The 14,569-nt window shown below is 40.3% G+C and overlaps 1 protein-coding gene across 3 annotated transcripts in view; it reads left to right on the top strand.

Moving 5' to 3' along the window:
- The window catches only part of LOC136786937 (granulocyte-macrophage colony-stimulating factor receptor subunit alpha-like), a 23,575-nt gene extending 10,264 nt beyond the window's left edge, over positions 1-13,311 (top strand). For 2 of the 3 annotated variants that reach the window (XM_066983033.1, XM_066983035.1), the window contains 10 exons: positions 883-1,000; positions 1,170-1,303; positions 2,288-2,408; positions 5,567-5,696; positions 5,789-5,964; positions 7,152-7,291; positions 9,238-9,276; positions 9,681-9,813; positions 10,425-10,518; positions 11,118-11,596. In XM_066983033.1, the coding sequence (XP_066839134.1) occupies positions 883-1,000; positions 1,170-1,303; positions 2,288-2,408; positions 5,567-5,696; positions 5,789-5,964; positions 7,152-7,291; positions 9,238-9,276; positions 9,681-9,813; positions 10,425-10,518; positions 11,118-11,304 (1,272 nt within the window). In that variant the 3' untranslated portion in view covers positions 11,305-11,596. Of the gene's footprint in view, positions 1-882; positions 1,001-1,169; positions 1,304-2,287; positions 2,409-5,566; positions 5,697-5,788; positions 5,965-7,151; positions 7,292-9,237; positions 9,277-9,680; positions 9,814-10,424; positions 10,519-11,117; positions 11,597-12,499 lie in introns of those variants that run through there. The other variant, XM_066983039.1, reaches the window with a different exon arrangement.
- The last annotated feature ends 1,258 nt before the right edge of the window (positions 13,312-14,569 follow it).

Genomic DNA, 14,569 nt, shown 5'->3' with positions numbered 1-14,569 from the left:
AAAACAGGAAAACCCTTTGCTTCTAAAAATAATAACAACAAATATAAAAAGTGATTCAGGGAAATGCTCCAAGCATTATTAATGCTTTCCTACGTGTAATCTTGAAATCAGCCTGAAAAGCTTTTCAAGCAAGACTGTAGATTTGTCACAGTCAAAAATAAATAAATAAAGTAAGCAGGTCAGTATTTCATTCCTTCCAAAACCTGACAGAGCCTTTCTCCTCCTGCTTTACTTAGGTAGTTCATATCTCATGGGTGTTTTCCATGCACACCTCAGATACAGACAGGAGGAGGCAGATGCTTTGAACTTGTCTTGGTGGTGATGCTGGCTTTAACAGAGCGCTCACGGAGAAGTGAGTCAATCGTCCATAGGCTGACACAGCCAAAAACCCATTTGTCCACTTTCCAAAAGGTGCCTTCAGCAAAGAGCTGAAAGCCGGTGTAGATGTTCTCTTTGCAGCAGAAGCAGGAGTGCTGCATAGGAAAATTGGCAGGGTCATTCACAGGATCAGGAAGCAAGAGCGCACAACTTTTTGATGGTATGGTTAGGACAGATATTGGGAGAACAGCAAGCCGAAGTCATGGTCTCTGCACTGAAAACTGAGTGGATGTGTCATAACTAGAGTTTGTGGTGTCTGCATCTCAAATTGCTGTGTTGTAATAGCTGATACTGAGTCTATTCAGTTCTTTCAAAGAATAGGTGCCTACCAGAAGTCCTGAAGCACAACTTGTGCTTGGTTTTTCTAAAGAATATGTTCTAGGGGTAAATTAAACAAGTTCTTTCACTCTTCCCATGAAGAAAATGAAGCTGTGCAGAAAAAAAGTGCTCTTTGTTATCACTCTTTTATTAATTATTATTATTTTGTTTTTCTTTTCCCTGAAGGCTTCGTTATCTCTTTCCAGAGAAGGAAAGATGTTTGATACTCTTGGACTCATTTGCATGATTTGGTGGTGTATGACACTATTTCATCCCTTGCATGCTGACCTCCAGTGTATGGAGCGTAAGTATGATTTTGCAGACATAGTCTGAGAAACAGGGTTTACTTCCTCATTTATTAGAGATATTTATAATTAAGCTGGCAATAGTCATCTTAGGCTTGACAGATACTATCCTCTCTACTCAATAATAACAGCATGTCCTTACTGAAACCTGTTCTTTAACCCTTTCAGCAGAGACACAAGAATCACCTATCACAAGCATGACATGGAATTGGGGAAGAATGGAGCTGTCCTGGGAGAGCAGCAAGAATTTCCCTCATTATATTTGTACGATGACCAGCGGTGACGAACGTAGAAGGATGCCGGTACACTTGCTATTCGTTGAGACAAAAAAATTGCACCTTTTACTTTACCTCTTATAGACTACATTTACCTTTAAAAAATGGATCAGTTGGAGGTAAAATCTGATAAGTGACTGTTTGCAGTCTACGGCTTGACCTGTCAAGAGCTATGGAAAGCCACCACTGACACCAGGGCATATTCATTGGGAGAAAAGTACCTTGTGCACACTACAGAACCAAAGTTCTGTCACCAAAGTGGATAGGAGATGATAGCCTGAGCTGCAGCTACTATGAAGTATGAGAAGGAATGTAGATGCTGAAAAAAGGGGTTGAGAGACTAAGTGAGGTGCCTAGATAATTTAGAGAGGAAAATATTCTTCAGATGAAAAGTGAATTCCCCGAATACTATATTGATGTTCAACATCTCAAGGTCTTCACCTGTTTCTCAGTAAACTGGATCTTGCCTCTAGGACATGTTGTTATAAGCTCACATTCTCCCAGCAGAAAAGGTGATTGGGTGGAGGGGGAGGAGGAGAGAGGGAGGGCTTATTTAGCACAGAAAAGGAGATGCTTAATTGGAAATACGTACTACAATAACACCACAATATTATTGAAGACTATAAGCTTAATGCCATAGACACCTTTCTTAACCCCTGGCGAGACTAGCTGAGGACTTCTATTTAACCAGGATCCTCTGGTTAAATTCTATTTTGGTTTCCCAGTTTAGTCACCATCTTCTCTTATGGGGTAATATTAGCCTTCTCTAATAGTCACACACTAGTATAGAAAGCTTTTTGTGTACTTACGTGTTCAATGACAGCTTCATTCTCCATTACCCTCAAGTGTTAAAAGAGGAAGTTAGCTCCTGAGACTGAAATATGCACAGATATATATACACACTAGATTTTAGCCATAGGACTTGTTGCTGACTATCACTTTCAGAGCCAGTGCCATCTAACACAGCAGAGGAAAAACAGACAAATAAGGTATCAACTTGTTGCTTTTCAGGTGGAGAACAGAAAATGCAGGTTTTCAATAGAAGATAGTCTACCTTTGCACAGAGGGATAAACTTTACCATTGGAGTACCAGACATGAACATCTTAAAACATTGCCAATTTATCCCTGAAGGTAATGCTTATGATCTGGGTAAGGTTTTCTCCTTTTGCATTCTTTTAAAGGTAAACAGTGCCATAGAAAACAATTCCTTACATAGTAATTAACTAATCTTTAGTATTAAAAAAAATGTTTGTTTCTTTGTTTCTTTTCAAATCTGTTAAAATTATTTGCTCTCTAATGACTGTTCTGCACTTCTGCAAGCGAGTTATTACTAAAAATGTATCGGTAACTGCATTATTATTTTTCTTGCTAGGGCTTCAAAATGCCACCATATTACAGTGTTCTTAGGACTGGATTCAAGTGACTGTTCTGGCTGCTATGAGTTTGAATCGTCGTGCCTGCATCTTTATTAAATGTTTTTCTGCTGGACTGTGTTGGGTTTGTCAGAAGCCAAACCACAGTGCTAGCAAAAGGCACAGTCTAGAGATCAGTGAAACCCATAAAATGGGAGGAGGAGAGGAAAGGAAATGCTGGTGATAAGCAGATGGGGTCAAACTGAACATAGTAATCTAATCTGGCCCTGGCTCACACACACGGTAGGGTTCCCGCAGCTGGCATGCACCCATTGTGCTAAGGCAACTGTTCACAAGTGGAAATATTCTGCATCTGTCCCATTTGTGAGTTAATCAAAGTGCGATTTAGGCAGATCCAAGATTCACAAATCCAAACCTGGAGTCTTTATGGCCCATTTTCCCCTTCCTTCTGAACTTGGTTTTCTCCATTAAAATCGTGCAGTCACCAGTGCTTCTGCAGCTGTGTGTAGCTGGGATACTTCAGATCTGACAGAGAGGATGCAATTAGCAGCCTGCTCATATCTGAGCGGAGAAGGCACTGCCCTGTTCATCTTTTCCTGGGGACTCCACAGAGGAAACTTTCTCATGGTGCCGGTCAGAGTGAAGACAGGACTCTGCCTTTTAAAACCTCTTGCTCTTGGTGCTCTTCCTCACATCCACATGTGCAGGTTCCCCAAGGGAATCCCCACTGCTTCCTGAGGCGCCCTCAACATGGGGCACTGGAAGGGGTCGGAAGCAGAAGTGGAGGAAGGCTTTTGCTGAAGTTGGGGCACACCGCAGAAGCAAGCAGAGAATTGGCTGAAGGAGAAGGGAGAAGGAGGCCGAGCATGCCTGCACAGTGCAGCCATGAGGGAGCCTCCAAAGAAACGAGATCCCCACTTGAAAGTGCTCCACGAAAGGGACAAAGTTGCTCTCTCCAACGTCAAGGTGGAAAGCTCTAGTGAGTGGGCAGTTTGATCAGGAGGCACCTCAGGAGAGGGTTCCCGAGTGTTGGTCACAGAATGAGAAATACTTCTCTCTGTAGCACCAAGGATGGTGTTAAAAGCCAATGTGCTTTGCTTTACCAATGTGAATGCTCTCCTCTCCCAAGTCTCACAGTTCAGAGGTAGGCAAAATACAGTGAGAGTCCAGTTTTCTCTCAACTGTCACTGCTAACCTAAGCAATAATTGACTGGAGATGCAGGTGTAACTAGCACATCCAAGCATGTGCCAAGACAGAACAGAACAGAACAGTTCAGATGGAAGTGACCTTGAAAGATGATCAAGTCCAACTGCCTGACCACTTTGAAGCTAACCAAAAGTTAAAGCACATTACTGAGGACATTGTCCAAATGCCTCTTGAACACTGACAGGCACGGGGCAGCAACCACCTCTCTAGGAAACCTGTTCCAGGGTTTGACCACCCTCATGGTAAAGAGGTTTCCCTAATGCCCAGCCTGACCCCCCCAGCACAGCTCTGTGCCGTTCCCGTGTGTCCTGTCACCGGTGCCCAGGGAGCAGAGACCGGCACCTCCCTCTGCGCTTCCCCTCCTCAGGGTGCTGCAGAGAGCGCTGAGGTCGCCTCTCGGCCTCCTTTCTCCAGGCTGGGCAGCCCAGGTGTCCTCAGCCTCTCCCCACGAGACGTGCCTTCCAGCCCTTCTACCAGCTTTGCTGCCCTCCTCTGGATGTTTTCATAGAATCATTAGGGTTGGAAAAGACCTCCAAGACTATCTGGTCCAACCACCCCCCTACCACCAATGCCACCCACTAAACCATGTCCCAGAGCACCACGTCCAACCTTTCCTTAAACACCCCCAGGGACGGTGACTCCACCACCTTCCCGGGCAACGTATTTCAATGCCTGACTGCTCTTTCTGAGAAGAAATGTCTCCTGATTTCCAACCTGAACCTCCCCTTGCACAACTTGAGGCCATTCCCTCCAGTCCTATCGCTAGTTATCTGCGAGAAGAGGCCAACCCCCAGCTATCCACACCTTCCTTTCAGGTAGTTGTAGAGAGCAATTAGGTCTCTTGAAACATATAATATAAATACTTGAATTTATAATATATATGTTAATATATATATTATAAAATATATAATATAAATACTTGGAATATAATAACATCTCAAGTTCCTTAACAGCCTTTATATATTGTGGAGCCGAGAGCTGCACGTACTACTCGAGGTGAGGCCGCACCAACACTAAATCCAGTAGGAGAACCACCACTTTTGACCAGCTGGCTATGCTGTGTTTAATGCACCCCAAAATGTGGTTTGCCATCTGGCTGCCAGGGCACACTGCTGGTTTGTGCTGAGCCTGCTGTCACCAGCACCCCCAGGGCCCTTTCTGCTGAGGTGCTCCTCAGCCATTCGGCTCCCAGTCTGTGCCTGTGTCTGGCATTACTCCATCCCTGGTGCAGCACCAAACATTTACCTTTGTTGAACTACATGCTGTTGCTGGTCACCCAATGCTCCAACCTATCTACATCCTTCTGCAAGGCCTCTCATCCCTCCAGAGAGATAACACTTCCCAGTTTAGCGTCACCAGCAAACTTACTGAGGATGCATTCCACTCCTGCATCCAGATCATGGATATAAATGTTGAACAACACCAGCCCTAGAACTGAGGGAACACCACTAATGGCTGTCGACCAGCCAGATGTAGCCCCATTCACTGCAACCCTTTGAGCTCTGACATTGGGTCAGTTCATCACCCAGTGCAGCATGAACCTGTTCAACTCACAGCTGGACAATTTATCCAGAAGGATGCCGAGAAGGATGGTAGCAAAGGTCTTACTAAAATCTAGAAAGATTACATCCACTGCTATGTGGATACATCCCTCTATCTTGGAGCAGTCACACAGTCCTTGCTCCTAACAGAGATTGCTGTGTTTGCAGGCATGAAGGGGTCAGCCATTGAAAACTTCTCCTGTGTGATTTATAATGTTTCTCTCATGAACTGCACTTGGCAGCCAGGCAGGAATGCTCCAGAAGATACCCAATATTTTCTCTACTGGAAGAATTCAAGGTAAGTAAGCCTGCTTGAGTCTTGGGAAGTCTGAATTCTCACTCAACACATCACTCTGCCCACCTTTTTCTCAAATACCTTGTCATATACAGTGATGAGAACAAGACAGAATGTGAGCTTTACATTAAAGGTGAAAATGGCATGCACATAGGATGCAGATTCCAAAATGTGATGATTAAAGACGAAACTGCTTATTTCCTGGTGAATGGGTCTAGCAAAGATTCCCAGATCCAGTTCTATGATGACTACATAAAACTGTATACAATTGGTAAGTACACAGACAACTTTATTTTATTATATTACTGCTGTATTAAAAAAAAAAAAAAAAGAAAAGAAAAAAAGGGGGGGGGATTTCTCTCTAGAGAAAAAAAAAGAAGAAGAAAACAAAAGTGCACAACTACTACAGGTTTCTACACAGTGGTACAAACTTGGTTCTTGAGAGCTGACAAGATATATTTCCAAAATTTACTAAACTGAACAGACATAGAGACTACAATAGCAGCTTTGAGAACAGTGCGAACAAATCCATGGGATCCAAGTGATGAAATGCAATGGTTAACAACTTTCAAAGTCAGCTTTCTGGTGGGCTCATTTCACCATCCCAATAATGCACACATCTCTGAGAGCTGCAAGAGCAATATGTCCTAAAGCCAGAGGGAGGATTCAAATGGCATGTTAAGACTGTATTAGTTAAATGTGACTACCTACATGCAAGCTAGGTGGTCAAGCTCCAATAAAGATTGGCGACAAGATTCAGTTCTCTAAAACTTGCTTCTGGTTCCACACAAGACACCTTCAGACATCCACAAGGCTTGCAGTTGTGCTCAGGACTTGTGAGAGACCAGGGTCTTTCTGGGTGTTCTGTGTGGTCTGAAATCCACAGCACAGGACAGTTCAAGCAACTGACTCCTGCCTGCAGTCAGTGCAGGCTGGAAAGCCAGAGCTGTTCAGCTGAGCACGCCTGCTCCACAGGGGGCCTTGCAGGCACTGTGGGCACTACTGATGAGGTCTCTGCTGACTGTAGCAGTTAGACACCCAGGTCACCCTTGGACAGCTGTATTGTAGGCACTCAGATTCAGATGACTCGATCTTCTACCTGAATACCACCACCTGGATAAAAGGACCATCTTTTTTTCCTATAGAGACTTGCATTGTCAATGTGAAATTTAGATGTAGAAGAAAATTGTGCACTGCAGACTGTATGATTGAATTACGCAAAATCCTTCATACACTTTTTTACATGAACTTCAGTTACTTCAATGTCCAACAGCTGCAGGACTAGATTCTCTAGTTTTGCTCTGTATTTTACTTCTGTTTACCAGGTAACATTTGTTACCATCAGTAGCGCACAGCTGTATATAAGCTGCATCAGTTTTACGTGCATTTTACTATGAAAGAGTTGTAGTTGATTACAGACCATGTCTACATTAATTGTTTCATTTCATTCCACTCCAGAAAGATTCACTGCTCCATTAAATGTCAGTGTCAACTGTACTAGCGATCTAGAAGATTGCATAATTACATGGCAAAAACCCCTTACAAGTTATTGGAAATCTGAACATTGCTTTGAGTATGAAATTAACATACGAAAAAAGGTAAAAACAGTTTCTTGGTTTGAAGTTGGCACCATACCTAGCTACATGTATTTACATAGCATGCAATATTCTCTTGCCTTTACTTATTAACTTCTGTCTCATAAGCTGTGTAGTGTCCTCCTGCTCTAACTTCCCACTGCTCGTGAACTTATTTCAAACTAAAGAGATCGACATAGCAGAAAAACAGAGGAGAGAAGGGAACCGTTATGAAGGTTCTCTGTCCAAAGACTAGGAGAGCACCTGAGATGCTGTCCTCCATGAGCTCATCTCACAGGAGATGACCGTACGATTGCAGCCCGGTGATCCAAAATGAGATTCCTTCCTTGGCACCAGCCTCCAGCCCAGGCCAGGGCCCCACATGCTCAACCTGCTTCACAGGGTACCTCAGCTTCAGCCACCCTGATGGCATTTTGCACATGCTGGAAAGCTCACAGCTGCCTCTCAGTTTCAACACATGGGGCTGTTTTTCCCTGTCTCCTCCACCATCTCCCCCATGATGTCACACTCTTTGACAGTTTTCTCTCAGACACCGTCCTTCTTCTGGTTAAGACAACCCAATCCTCATCTTTCTGCACAACCCATCTCTTTCTTTCTGAACCTACTTTTTGAAATCAGAAGCTACTGAAAAAATATATTCCTCCAAAAAAAAAAAAAAAGAGATACTAGCGACTCAGGGGAAAGTTAATACAGGCCCAGGGCAGACATCTGCAAAGGATGCATTTACTTTTCAGTAAGTTATCCTCTGCTCTCTGTGCAGTCAGATGTGGTATTTTTCACCTCCTAAGGTATGTGACAAATTGTGTCCTTAAAATGCTTCTTTCTTTCCATTGGTTATAAGAGGAATGTAAGACGGCTAACTCTGATGTAAATATGTACATACCAAAAGCGAGCTGGGAATTATCTTACTGTATAGGCAGAGCACTACCAATTTACCATGGTAACCACAAGAAAAACGCAGGGCAATACAGAGCATGCCAATTTACCACAGGTGAAGTATGTCTGGTATCCATCAAGTACAACAGACAAGAGGCTGAGGCATCCGATCCTCCTCCACAGATCTCAGAAAAATTTCACAAGATCAAAAAGAAATAAGACTAAAACAATATTCTCAACATTTATTTTAAAGAAACGTATGTTAGCTCTTCTTTTATCTGTAGCAGTAGGAATGGGTGGGATTCACTTTTCCATAATGCCAACTCTCCTTCTGACGTTACATGTTATAAACATTTCCAGGAGCTCACCTTTTCAATGCTTTCTGGGATCCTTACTAAAACCACTGCTGGTGATATCATTTCCTAATTTTTATGCTTATGCTTTTTTGTTTCTGTCTTAAATATTTCAAAATTTTCAGCCTCTTTTGTCATAGAAAATATTTGATTCTCGTTAAGTAAATTTTGACGGTATGGAATGCGTGAGTATTTGTCTAATAGAAAATACATTCATGAGTATTTGTCTAACAGAATTTGATTGGAAGGAGAAGAAATTTGCTGTTCACATCAATTTTGTGCCCTGTGTTATCAAGAAGACAGCTGAAAAGACAGCTTCCAGATCTGCTATGTTTAGAGGTTGTATATAAAGATTGCCAAAGATTTTAAACTCGATTACTTCATGGTCACTATGGCCAACAAGTCCACCAATTGCCACTTCACCCACAAGACCTCTGTTCACAAGCATCAGATCTAGGAGGGCACCCTTCCTAATCAGCTACCTTATAGTACCTGTACCAAATTCATGTTTTCTTCCTTTTCTAAAATGAAAAGGAGGAAGCCAAAACTCTGAATGAAATGCCATATTCTGAGATGTTACTGGAGCAGAATCTCCATTTGGACTTTTCAGTTTAAAATTACTTATGATCTTTATAAGTGATAAACAGAGAACAAAAGAGGGAAAAACATGATTACTTGACAAGAAAATCATAAAAATGAAGATTTGTCTTTGTTTTGCAGGATGAGCTTGAAAAAGATAAAAAAGATCCTCCTGTAACAGTAAGTATTCTTACCCTATACGTATTTGCACTTCTGCCCTCTTTAGCATGTAAATTACTATTATACAGAACATTAGTTATTTCTGGAACTATAGGTTTTGCATCAACATAAGAACTCAGGAAGATACTTTCCTGTGGTATCTTCATATGCAAGTTTCTTAATATCTCTCTTAACAACTTTAAACTTCAAAACAGAAACACTCAGTGGTAGGATGAACTAATGTATAAGAGTTTAAAATTTGGAGAAAAGAACACTTAACAACCATGTACCTACAAAATCATACAAATTAGTTTTTTTTTTTTTTTTTTTTCTTTTTACAAAACCCATATCAGGAAATTAAACCCCAAATTTTATTAATATTTGCTTCTGGAATGAAATACACCATCTAAATGCTTTGATTTTAGGTAGACAAATATACATACGAATTCAAAAATTATAATGTGAAAAAACAATACGTTCTGAAAATCAGAGCACGTGGAAGAAGCGTATGTAGTGTAAACAGAAGCTGGGGGGAATGGAGTGAACCAATAGAGTTTGGTAAGCCCATGGAATATTTTTCTTCATACTTTTTTTTTTTTTTTGGTATTACAATGTTTGCAAACCTTTCTCTCTCGAACTCATATATATGACTAAATCTTGATTCTTACCCAGTGATGTGGAAGGAACACGGTAGAAACTATTAACATAGAGGAGGTGCTCAAATACTGTGAAATGGAGGCTGATACCAGCCTGTGACCAGTTGTGATTGTGAAGACAGCTATTAGTCAGATGCCAGGGTTATAGGAACTGGCTGAGATAGACCCAAACAGTCATCTGTCTCGAGCTCTGAGACTCCCTTTAAGTTCTTGAAGTTTTTATCACAATCATCCTCTTCCTTCTGAACCCTTTTCATCATTTCCTAAACATTATTTTTTTAGTTCCACCACTACCTCTGCTCTTCATCCTGCGACTTTCTCCTTCTCTGGATTTTTTTTGTAATTGATCTCTACAGTTTATATGTTCAACTTGTTTTAAAATGTTTTAAGTAAGATGCCAAGTTGAAATCCTTTGGATTATTCAAGAAGTTAAGGTGAAATTGGAGTTAATTACTGACAGTCACAAAAGTAGATTTTGCGCATACTAGGATATTTCTCCCTTCGATTTTTCAGGTCAAGAAAAAGATTACTTCATTGTTGTGCTTTTACTTCTGATAGTACTTGGAACAATCTTAGTGACACTGCTCCTTTTTTTTCTTTGCAAAAGGTAAATCAATTTTATTAACGTAGGTATTTCTGTGAAACGCATTCTTCCTACCTCTATAAACTTGGAGAATCTGATTATCGATATCATGAAGTGTTATTACCAGTATTGCTTGGGATGGCACTGTGGCACACAAAATCACAAGTGAAAAAGGGGGAAAGACTGATAAAGTTAGTGACTGATGTGAGCAGACCCTGGAAAAAAAAAAAAAAGGTCTTTTTTTAAGCATTTAACATCAACATTACTTTAAAATCATTGACTTCACATAGTGCAAGACAACAAGGAAACAGTATAAATGAATGTGTCCTTTGATAAAATTTCTCACATAGTGGTGGAAGAAAGTTACTTACACCAGGTGAGTTACTGAAAATCAGTTTAATAAATTATTTAGTGTAGCTTTAGTCACAAAGTAAGCTTAAGTTACCCAAGCGATCGGTGTAAGAAGTTACCCACCAGTCTACACTCAAAATATTTTCCTTCTTCTCACTTAGTGATTTGTAGAGCAATAAATAACATCCTTAAGGTACAACACAATGCTTGTGTTATATTACCAGTATTTACCAGTATTTTCATTTATTCTCAATCCCTTTTTGTATCCAAAGGTATTGCAGTTTCAAAAGAATATTTCCTCCTATTCCACAACCAAGAGACAAATTTAACATATCACATAATGAAAATATCCAGGTATGCTTTCTCATTTATTTAGTCAAATTTGCATTTATTTATTTTTTTGCTTATTTATTGCCTACAATGTTTCAACAGGCAACACCTTTTTCAATAAAGCTTTGAGAAGTGAGAAGTTTTCTTTCAAGCCTTTACAAAGGCTCCTCAAAGCTATGGTTATTGAAACTCCTGTTTGGGTAACTGTATACCAGCACATTGCCCTAAAGATGACAGGTATCATCTTTGACTTTAATATAAGGTAGATAGCAATGCAACTTGGATGAGTTTCCTCATCCATAAGTTACAAAAGCCTGGTGTCTCATTTCCTATCTGGCTACAGAACAGCAGTTCACAGTCTACCAAATTATAAATTGGTATTTGCTAGTAAAGTAGCAAGCAGTCCTTAAATCTTGCAGACCCTCCATCTGGACGTTTATGCTAAACCTCAAAATCCCTGTACTTGTATTACTGGAATAACACAACACCCAGACCCCAGGTTATCTTTGTGGATGTGGTTTCATAAACCGTGGCATGGGCACCTCCATGCAGGCAGCAGCTGATCAGTAGTAATTGCCAAAGTTCAAGTTCACAGCTGCCAACCCTGTGAAAGTCTTTTTTCCAGTCTCTTACCTGCTAAACACCTTCTAGACTCTTCTTTGCCTATTTTAGTCTTAAAAATTAGTTTCATCTCTTCTTCCCAAAGACAATCAATGGTAAAGATGCTTGAATGATGTAAACCTTCAAAAAGGATAAAGCAAAAATGTGTTCTCAGGAGAACTTCCCCATTGAATACCAGGACTATTCCTGGCATTTAGGTCTAATACATTTATGAACTCTTTTTAAACTTCCGGTGGTCCTTTGCTTCAGCTTTCTGATGCCTGTATTTCCTAACTTTGTCCCTGCTTCCTGTAATGACCTTTTCATATCTTCTCATTGTTTGTCCTGCTTCTTGACACAGCTTTCCCCTAGATCATTGAAAAAACTCATGGTTTATAACCCTAGACTCTGCACCAAGTTTGCACTTGCTTCCTTCACATTTATGTTTAAAGAGTGCTTGCTTTCCCATTTGATTTGGGTAAGATTCTACTCAGTTCAGACCATTTATGTTCCTGGGATCCTTCATTTTATTTTAGTAATCTTCCTTCACTTTGTCCTTCTATGTTTATCCCCTGCAACTACAAGCATTTCTTACGCATCAGAATAGCAAAACCAGTATGCCTTTGAAAGCAGGTGTGTCTAATATTTCTGAATGTTCTCTGCTCAACAACAGTATATCTGTAGCTTATTGCAAGTTAAAGGCTAATGAATGTCTCTCTCTTAGACAGAGAACATGTTTCCATCCAGTCTAAGCTGAACTAAGGAAGTAACTATGGTTGAAGAGATGACCTAACTTTCTAAAAAGAAAACAGACTTGGATTCTTCAACACAAAATCATGCATCATGACAATCTACAAGCATTTAAGGTGTTCTTCACAGTACAGACTAGAAATGAACACCTTGAAATTTTCCCCCATTAAAAACAAACAAAAAAACAACAAAAGAATGGAATAGGAAGCTTTCTAAAATAGAGGCCTTAGATTTAGATTCCTGCTTTTTTGTATGTATGTGTAAAATTCCAGATCTTTTTCTGTTAAATGTATTTTTCAAAATAAACACATTTTACCAAATAAGTGCTTCAATAAGGCAGAAAACAAATGCTTTTTTTAAAAGTCATTTATTGTTTGCCTCTTATGTTCCCACACTGCATAATCACATTGAAAATTGCTGCTGCATGACTAAGGGAAGCGATATACTAGAAAAATGAACACCGAGTAGTACATGCTGAAATGCACAGCATAGCTAATTGCAGTTCCACTTACAGAACAACCCACATTTACATTGATTTATTTTCCTATTTCCTCTGGTTAAAAACAAATTCTGTAGTGGGGGGATGAGATTTGTCATCCCCCTGTTCAAGAACTGCTCAAGTAATTGTCACGCTTGGTTCTTCCTCACAAAGCTAGGCCACCATGCACTCACAGCAAGGTTATGCAAGGTGCTTTATCTCTACCTTTCAAGCCACTGATGTAGAAAGTAAACCTACGCAACATATTTATACAGACAACCTTTTCCCCTGCCCCCCCCCCCCCCCCCCCCAATCAATATAATTACAACTGAAACAGCAGCTTGATTGGCAAGGTCAACATCAAATGACCTGCTCACATCACGAGAGAGCTACCATTACTGAACAAGATTAAAAAAACACCTGCAGTAGGTACATAAAGTTTGCCATTAGCCTGTGTACAAAGTAGCTATGTAATGTACTTACATTCATATAACGATGTTGAAAGCAGTGCTTGTGCCAAGGAACATCATGTTGGAGCCAAATAATCAGACAAAGCCATGTAGTAAATTTAAATACCTCATCTTGAGTAGCAACCTCAGAAGGCACAAAAAAAACCTCAGCTCAGCCAGCCTTCAATGACTCATACAATGACACCGTTTCTTTCAGATACAGGGCTAGTTCTTAAGAACATGACTGGAAGATGAACACCTTGTCTTCCTTTACTGGTCTCCCCACATCCTTGTAGATTACGGAGTACAAAAGCAAGATTATATACACACACATGAAGATCACAGATTTAATTCCCCATACTGCCATTTGACATAATGTACTACCTGTTTTTAGCCTTCAGAGAATCCTTGAAAGTAGACATTATTCAGTTATTATTGAAGGCTGACCTACCTTTACCTCTATTTTAAAGCTACACAGGATCATGCATGTTCCCTGTCACATACTCTAACAACCGCACCTCTAAAACTGAGCTTCATTTCGGATTAAATCCATCTTCCCCAGAGGTACTGACCACTGCTAGAGATCAGGCCAAGCACACTCTTCAGTGGCATGATCAGCATTTCCAAATAGCAGCAACAATACGATAGGTCACTCAAACGTTAAAGGCATTTCACTGGGTTCCTGGGTTTTTGCATGAATGTCATGTGTTGCTTTCTATATTAACTTAAAGAACATACGTATTCCATTTTAAGTTGTTTCACCAAGGGCAAGAGCATCACTTTTTGACTGCCCTTGGAACTTTGGGTTCTTGTAGTGCTACAACAAAAAAAAACCCTCATTTTATATCACATGAAAAGCTGCAAATCAATTTTTAAGAATCATGCAAAAAGCCACTTGCAGCAGCCCATCATACACAATCAGGCACAAAGAATGGGAGTGGTTTCTACTAGTACAACCTATGCTTTTCCTCAAAGTTCTCACATTCAATCATTGTAATAAAATCAAGCTTATTCTGTTATAGTGCAGTGTAAGTGTATCAGATGAACCATTATCCGAAACAAGTTTCCAAAGAAAAGAGGCTTTCCCAAAGCTTTGATGTAATAATTTCAACACAGA

The sequence above is a fragment of the Anser cygnoides genome, chromosome 1, assembly GCF_040182565.1.
Source record: "Anser cygnoides isolate HZ-2024a breed goose chromosome 1, Taihu_goose_T2T_genome, whole genome shotgun sequence".
Classification (NCBI taxonomy): Eukaryota; Metazoa; Chordata; class Aves; order Anseriformes; family Anatidae; genus Anser; species Anser cygnoides.
This window is presented reverse-complemented; position numbering and strand designations above follow the sequence as displayed.